General features: G+C 36.1%; 1 protein-coding gene across 3 annotated transcripts in view; it reads right to left on the bottom strand.

Moving 5' to 3' along the window:
- LOC111467935 (superoxide dismutase [Cu-Zn]) overlaps positions 1–2,777 on the bottom strand; it is a 3,503-nt gene extending 726 nt beyond the window's left edge. Inside the window, exons 1-7 of one of the 3 annotated variants that reach the window (XM_023113039.1) lie at positions 2,671–2,777; positions 1,919–2,006; positions 1,738–1,839; positions 1,486–1,581; positions 1,239–1,270; positions 1,072–1,147; positions 147–200 (exon numbers count right to left, since the gene is read on the bottom strand). In XM_023113039.1, the coding sequence (XP_022968807.1) occupies positions 147–200; positions 1,072–1,147; positions 1,239–1,270; positions 1,486–1,581; positions 1,738–1,839; positions 1,919–1,994 (436 nt within the window). In that variant the 5' untranslated portion in view covers positions 1,995–2,006; positions 2,671–2,777. Of the gene's footprint in view, positions 1–146; positions 201–1,071; positions 1,148–1,238; positions 1,271–1,485; positions 1,582–1,737; positions 1,840–1,918; positions 2,007–2,206; positions 2,231–2,670 lie in introns of those variants that run through there. The other 2 variants (XM_023113041.1, XM_023113040.1) reach the window with 2 other exon arrangements.
- Positions 2,778–8,530: the final 5,753 nt, after the last annotated feature.

The raw sequence follows: 8,530 nt of genomic DNA, 5'->3' as shown, positions 1-8,530 counted from the left end.
AAAAAAAAAAAAAAAAAAAAAAAAAAAAAAAAAAAAAAAAAAAAAAAAAAAGACAACGGTTCAGAAATATGGTGTGCGGCATATAACCTTAATAGGGCAAGGCCGAATGGAAGAAGATAAAAATTTCAGGGTTTGAATTCGCATACCACAGGCTACTCTAGCACCAGCATTTCCAGTAGATAAGCTGAGTTCATGTCCACCTACATATCAAAAATTACCCAATTGATAAGATAATACATAAAAAGGCATGTTTGGGAACGCTTCAAGATACTTTTTTTTATCATATATAAGTGAGTATTCAAGCCAACTTGCACACATTTTCACTATTCTTGTGAGTGAACTATCTGACTTTACTACATTTGGTTTATAAGAGTAACACATACAATACTAAATTCTATGTAGGTGGCCCATCAACAACCCATGGTAGATAATACTCCATGATACTTTAAGCAAAAAGACACTAGTAAGAAGTGTTTAATAGCAAATATTTTACAATCTTAAAAGCACATTTGAGTGCAATCAATCACTCTACATATGCTTTCTCACAAAGCATTTCTAGATGTTGTGAAATTTTTCGAAAGCACCTAGCAATACTTACAACATGAAGAAAACTCAGTGAAAAATACCCTACTTATTTTCCTCTTACCTATCAGCTTATGCTTTTGAGAGTTTAGTGATAGTTAACATGGTTTTCGAGCGCGGAGTCCTAAAATTGATCCCTACCATGTTATGTCCCCTTTGAATATTGATAGACAATTGGTTTTGTGCCAATATCCAAACCCAACTGAGTTCTAACCGCCCCCAAATAATCATTTGAACTCTATTATATAATTGATCCAGTTCATACTTCTGTTCTATAAGCCTGTTCATGAGCCCCGCAGATGAAAGAAACTATACAAAACATGGGAGATTATCACTATGAATTTTTTTAAAGAAAATAAATACGTTTCTGTGGAACAGCCTTACTAATTGACAATAATCTTATTGAGTTGGGATATGGAAGATATAGGACGAGATACTATCAAGAATAGCTCAAAGTACTATCGAACAACAAATGCTTAGAGAAATTACCCTTGCCAAGATCATCGGGGTCAGCATGGACCACAACAGCCCTTCCGATAATGGAGTTAGGTCCAGAGAGAGGAATCTGCATGTAAGATCTAATGTTAACAAAAAGGAGGAAGAACCATATTGTTTTTCCCTAACAAAATTAATTAAACAGGGGCAGAAGGAAATACCTGGTTATCAGTAATGGTAAAGCTAGCCTTTCCTGTACACAACGTTGAAAGTGTTAGTATTCAACAACTAAATAAATAGAACAAGATATCAGAGACAACATCAGATTAGGTACATATCAAAGAAAATCTAAGATAAGAACATATTCTTACAAATATAGCCTCAACAAGTATAATATAAGGGGGTTATGCCAAAAAGGAAATAGAACATAACACAGCAAGAATTGAACTTATTCCATGTGAAGCGTACCATCTTCACCAACAGTAATGTTCCCTAAATCACCAGCATGGCGATTCTCATCCTCGGGAGCACCATGCTGTTTTCCAGCAGGGTTGAAATGTGGTCCTGTAAGTATATTGAGAAATTTTACTGCCGAGATCTAATAAAAAAAAAAATTAATGTTGGATAAAGGAAGGCATCTATTTTCAATTGTTTGAAAAACATCTAAATTACTTCAAAGTAGAGAGGTCATGAAAATATCCTAAATGTCAATAGCAATACCAGTTGACATGCAGCCGTTGGTTGTGTCACCCATGGCATGAACATGGAATCCATGAAGCCCAGCCTTGAGACCAGAAACATCGCCTGTAACAGTGGTCGGACCTGAAACAATTTCAGTGTAAGTACAAGATAGAGAAAAAATTAACATGAGAAGTACAGATGAAACCAATCACCATATTACCATCTCCTTCTTGGGAGAAAAAGATGGTTCCAACAACACACTCGCTATTTCCAAGAACAGCCACAGCCTTCACCATCTTTCCTGTGATCTAACACACTTAACAAAATTAAATAAGAACTAAGAAAAACATGAAATCAACGAAAGAAATCAGAAACTTTCAGATACGACACCAGATCACCATCTCCTAGCAAAACATGCATTTTGACATTTCATAAATGGGCCAAATAATTTAGGGTAAAAATCCCGCACCTTCATCTAGAGAAATAAAAGAATGAAGTCCAGCCCTACCTTAGAAAAGGACTCCAATCCAAAATAAGAAGAACAAGCTCATAATTATGCGAGCTGTACATAAAATCTGGACCGATTATGATGAATACCACAAGTTTCATACTATCTCGAATCAGGTAAAGTAGCAGTCTAAAGTTCCATAATAGTCAACGATATGGAATCATTAAGGCAAAATTCGGTACAACTATCATAGTTTTGATCGGCATCAAATAGTACAAAATCACACTGTTACAAGCGATGAATCAAATCATTTCGAAATTTGAGATGAAACTTGATATCATATCATCCAAAAGAAGATCATCACAATAACAACTGAATCAAGGTACAATTTCGGAAGAATTACAGCCAAAACATCATCATAACACGGAGCTAATACAGCAAAAATCAGATCAGATTTCAGTAAAGCGACGGATCTGCGAAACAAAGAATCATGGAAGAAACGAGAGAAAGAGAGGAAGGCTCACCTCAGAACACCCCTTGGACGGCTGGAAGAAAGGTCGGGAGATATTGAAGCAGTAGAAGACTCTAGAAGTTGAAAAGCCTTAGGGCTCTTGCAGTTTATATAGAGGACAAGCGGTGATGTGGTTGTTCGCTCCATTACTACTCTTTAGGGGTACTTTTGTAGTTTCCTATTCAGAGTAGTTACCAACCCCGTAAGTGTGGTATACTCACGTGAGTCACGTGAGCAGCCATGGCTTCTCTCTAATTTTACATTACCATCTTTAGAGATTTCCATTTTTGTCCCCGGAGTGTAAAATTAGAGATGTCTGAAAGTTTTGTCGTCTCATTCTCGCCACGTGTCTCATTTTTTTGTCTCTGCCAATTTTTTTATTTATTTTTATTCTACAAGGTAATTTTTTTATATTATTATTTTATAAAAAATTTTATTTTTAAAAAATTCTAATAAATCCATATATTTCCTAAGAAAATATTAGTATCTCGAAATTAACTAATTTATTTTTTTAATTTATATATATATATATATATTGAAAATATATTTATATTAAATGCGTGGGAATATAATCTCGTTATCAGTCCTATTTATCTAATGTAAAAAATGTTTCCTATTCCCTCCCCTTCCTTCGTCAAATCAGGGTCGGATCTTATCTATTTGTTGATCTGAATTTTGTATAAGGAGATGTTAATTTATTAGAAGAGTTCTTGTTGAATCGAGTATTCAATAACTGCTGTTGTGTTCATTGATGATACTTTGGTATACTCCAAGACATACCAATAACACAAGTTATACCTTAACAAGGTTCTAACGATTGTGAGGGAGAATAAACGATATCTCAAGTTCTCCAAGTGTGAATTTTGATTACAATAGGTATCGTTCTTAGGACATGTGGTGGCCAAGTATAGTAAACCTTGCGAATGTTGAGGCTGTAACACAGTGGGACTATCCTTCTACTGATGTCGAGGTATGCAGCTTCTTGGGACTAGCAAGCTATTATCCGTGTTTTGTACGATTTCTCCCTAATAGCCTTGTCACTCGTGAATTTGTTATGCCAAAAAAAAAAAAAAAGAAGTTTAGAATAAAGGGGAGAACATATAATAAATAATAGTATTAAATTTTGGATATTTTTAAATTGTGTTTATCTCCTCGTAACTATCCTCTCTCAAGTTTATCCATTTAGGGCGATTTATATAAGGAAAGGGAGAATATCTTTATAAGGGGTGTACATTCAACCCGACAATTCGGATCAATCCAACTCGAACCTTTGGGTTGGGTTGGATTAACATTTCGTGTAGGGTTGGGTTCATTTTACTGAACTCGAACTGAATCGGATTGATCCAGACAAATAAAAATATATAAATTATGTTAAGAATATTTTTGTATTAATAGGTTTGTCAAAGTGGTATGTCGGCCTCTCTAAGGACACCCACGCCCAAAGTTTGGTGTCAGGGATATATATTTTGTTTCGTTTACAACTCTCTTAGTTTGTCATAACTCTTACATGAATATCATTTATAGCTTAAATTTTGAAAAAAATGCTTAAAACAACTTCTTCTCTGAAAAACATTGTCATGTCTTACGTGTCTATCCCATATGCATGTGCCATAGTCTCTGTTCGTGATGCCACCGTCCTCCATACAAGTGCGTCTTGCCTTTACCTAAAAAATGATAGTATTTCGCGAATTACTCCGTAAGTAACCTATTGACATGTCTACCCCTATGCACATGCCGCCGTCTCTGCTCGCGATACCGTCATAAGTAACCTATTCTAACTTTTCTAACTTAAGACTAGGAATTTAAATATGAGTCTACCCCTATGCACATGCCATAGTCTTTGCACGCGATGTCGTCGTCCTCTATACAAGTGGATCTATCTTTAATCCTATTCTAACTTAAGACTAGGAATTTAAAATGAATCTACCCCTATACACATGCCACAGTCTCTACTCGCGATGTCGTTGTCCTCCATACAAGTGGACCTATCTCTAATCATCATAAGGGTGACCTCCAGTCTCGGACAAATTGGATTAGTAGTACTTTCCTACACATGACTCACACATGCGAGTGTGAATCTCCAGGGCGCTCGCACACCCCCTGGACCCTCTGGTCAAGCTAATCTGTAGCGATATCCGGAGGTCAGCGGAACCCCATAGTGTCATACGCCTCATGAACACCCTCATTTGTGCGTCCGCACTCATCATCTCTTGGGGAAGTAGCCGTATGCTTATGAACCTACAATATGCATGAGGTCCCTCTAAATCCATTTATACGTCTCTTCTGACACAACCCTCTAATCTCATCTCTTTGTTACACTGTGTAACACGTTCTCATGGATATTTACATTAATACCATTTTCTTACTCTAAGGGTTGTGTCCTATATCGATCTACGACATGATGCAATATGGCATACAACATCATAAGGCATGTTCAACATACAAAACATCATCACGTTAATAACATCGTCATGCATACATCATACTCATCATAGAAGCCATTAAGTGCATCAAATATAACATGTACGTTATGCATCAAAACATAAATAACGTACATTTAACATACATCACAACACAACGTCATACTCATACATCATCATAAGTCAAGTCATCTTTAGTCTGTCATATAGTAAGGCCACTTATTTGTTTGGTCTTAACTGAAGTACTCCATAATTTAATTAACGTAAGCTTCCATTCCTTGAGAGCTACTCCAAATGTTGTCAGGGTGCGCTTTCTATCACACCATTCGTCAAAGATAGTTCATATTTTAATTAATAATCCAACTAACAATATGAAATACGACTCTAAAACAATCTCAGTAAAAATCGAATTCCATGTTTTCATTGTTTCTAAATTGTATTGGGTAATAAACTTCACTTGGCTTGGATCATTCAATCCAAATATGGTTTGCGATAATATTATATTTAATTGATACAAATTATAATAATTTCTCATATTTTTCATTTTCATTCTCTCACTTTATTTATCTCTTCGGTTATATTTTGGTTCAGTTTACCATTACCGAGTATAATTGATTGAGATTTTCATTTCTGGTTACATTTTTATTATTTATTTAATTTGATGATCTATTCTTGTATTTTTTTTTTTTTTTTTTTTTTTTTTTTTTTTTTTTTTTTTTTTTTTTTTTTTTTTTTTTTTTTTTTTTTTTTTTTTTTTTTTTTTACTTTAACCAATTCTAAAGAAATGTCGGTATTTAGTTGTTTTTAGTTTTATGACAATGTTTAACTACGTTAATATATTACAATTTTTGTTGGTTGTTTTTTATTGATTTTTTTTATGTGAATAATTATAAATCGATTTGTGTTTGTTTGTGAGTGCTCGGGTTGAGTTGGGTTGAGGGATTTTTCTTACCCAACCCAAAAGTTTGGGTTGGTTGGATTGATAACCCAACCAAACTCGAAAATTTTCACAACGCAACCCAACCGTTGTCGAGCTGTCAAATTTTTTTTTAAAGTTGTATTTATCACCATTTATAATTATTGAGATACAATATTAGATAAAATATATTAAAAGTTCACAAATAAACACAAATGGATCTATAATTATTCACATAAAAAAAACCAATAAGCGAAAATTGTAACATACTAACATAGTTCAATATTGTGACCGATATTTCTTGAGAATTGGTTAAAGTAAAAAAAAATACAAGGATAGATAATCAAATTAAATAAACAATAAAAATGATTAGTTTAAAGATATTATATATAACAAAAATAAAAATACTATATTGAGTGTCCTTAGTTGAGGTACCACTCTTGCAAACCTATTAATACAAAAAGATTCTTAACATAATTTATATATTTTATTTGGCTCGAGTCAACTCGAAGTTTTTATCCACGAACTTGAAACCGAACTGATTTAGTTGGGTTCAGAAAAATGAACCCAACCCTACCCAAAATGTTAATCCAACCCAACCCAACCCTTATAGTACGGGTTGGATTGGTCCGGGTTGTCGGGTTGAATGTACACCCCTATCAAAGCTTACCAGAAAATAGAGCCCAAAGAATAACTACTGAAATATAGATTCTACCCTAAATTATGATTGCATATGCCTGTACTTCGGCGAGACCGGCAACGACACCGATGATGATCGCAATGGTCTTTCCCGTTTGGTCGTCGCTCGTGTGAAGGATTGTTGTTTGAAGCTTGAGCAAAAGAGGCTGCATCTTATGTATATACAATACAAAAGCACATAAAATGTGGCCCTATATTTGTGAACTTTATGGCTTAGGAAAAGTTCCCACTAAAACTTTTAGTCTAAAAGTAAAAGCAAGATCAAGATATGTTTGAGTTTTTGAGGGAGGTAAACAAAATTTCGACACATGGGTTTGGTAGCGTTTTTATTTCTTTGTTTTTAAAAGACACAGGTTGTTTTTAATGAATAACTCTTATTTAGTCTTGTCCTTGTCGTTTTCACTACTTTTATCTATAGTTTCTTCGGTTTGATATCTGCTTTTTGTAGACATATTTTCAAAATCCAAAATTTTTTATTTTTGGAATTTGACCTCGAATTCAAATATTTCCGGTGCTAAGAAACAGAGTACAATTATTTTAAACTGATTTGAAAACCGAGATAACAAAAAATGAAGAAAGAAAAAACATCATTTGATGGGCCCAAAATTTCACTTCAATGGAATAAAATTGGGGATTGTTCTGAAATCAACCCCTTTTTGGATCCAAAATATGGAGAATATCATTGGAACAAAATTGGGTAAAACACTATTTTCAATACCAACCCAATAATTTTGTTTAGATTTGGAAAAGGGCCTTGGAAAAATGCAATTTTAAGATAGCTTTATTGTGAAAGGAACATAAAGAAGAACAAAAGGTTTAACACACGGTTTGTTGTTAAAAATGCAATTTTAACCACACACAGGTTTCAAGTTCGAGTAGAAGAAAATGCAAACTGTGCCCCCAGAGATGCTGACATCTCTTTCCACCAAGCGTACTGTGCAATCGGCCTGGGAGGGAATCAAATCCCGTCGGGTGTACAGCGTGTGCGAGAATCCAACATCGAGCAGCTGCGAAAGGAGCTCTCGGATATCTCCTTTAAGAGCAATGGGCCCTCCTCAAGCCAGTCACAAAGGCGGTAAGAAGAAGCCATGGAAGTCCCACGAATCAAAAGAAGGAGTTGATCAATGGCCAGGAACAAGGAGAAGGCCGAAAAGGCCCATGTGGCTCAATCCTCCGAGGAGGACGAGCCAGCTCTCCGTCGTCGAGATCGAAGGGCGTGCAGACTGAGGCGGAGAATTCACCTCAGCAAGTTTCGGTAAGTACTGCGATGAGATCGGCATACGACGGCACCTAACGACGCTGAAATCAGACCATCCTCGGGACAACGAGGTCATTGCTGGTAATAGCGGGATGCTTGAGAGATTCTAGGGAGAGGCGGTAATGACGGCCATCTATCTCCTCAATCAGTCACCAACCCGAAGCCTCGATGAGAAGACGCCATATGAGGCCTGGTACAACAAAAAGCTAGCGGTACATCATTTTCGCGTGTTCGGCTGCGTCGCATACATGAAGGTAACACGTCCCCACCTCGCCAAGCTCGATCCCAGGGGGCTGAAGGTCGTCTTCATCAGCTATGAACCCAGGAGCAAGGCGTACAGACTCTATGATCCTGTAGGGGGGCGAGCTCACTTGTCTTCGACGAAAGCACCTTCTAGCAGTGTAGCAGATGAACCGAACACCTTCGACGAAGCAGAAAGGAACCCATGCTGGCTGAAGGCAATGCAGGAGGAGATGACATTCATCATCGAGAACCAGACGTGGAGTCTGTTAGATAAAACCTGAGTTTTACCGTTTTTTCTTATTCACACGATTTCAGAAAATCGCCAGTTTGACCATTT

The sequence above is a fragment of the Cucurbita maxima genome, unplaced genomic scaffold (assembly GCF_002738345.1).
Source record: "Cucurbita maxima cultivar Rimu unplaced genomic scaffold, Cmax_1.0 Cma_Scf00035, whole genome shotgun sequence".
Lineage (NCBI taxonomy): Eukaryota > Viridiplantae > Streptophyta > Magnoliopsida > Cucurbitales > Cucurbitaceae > Cucurbita > Cucurbita maxima.
Note: the sequence above shows the minus strand (reverse complement) of the source record. Positions and strands in the feature narration are given on the sequence as shown.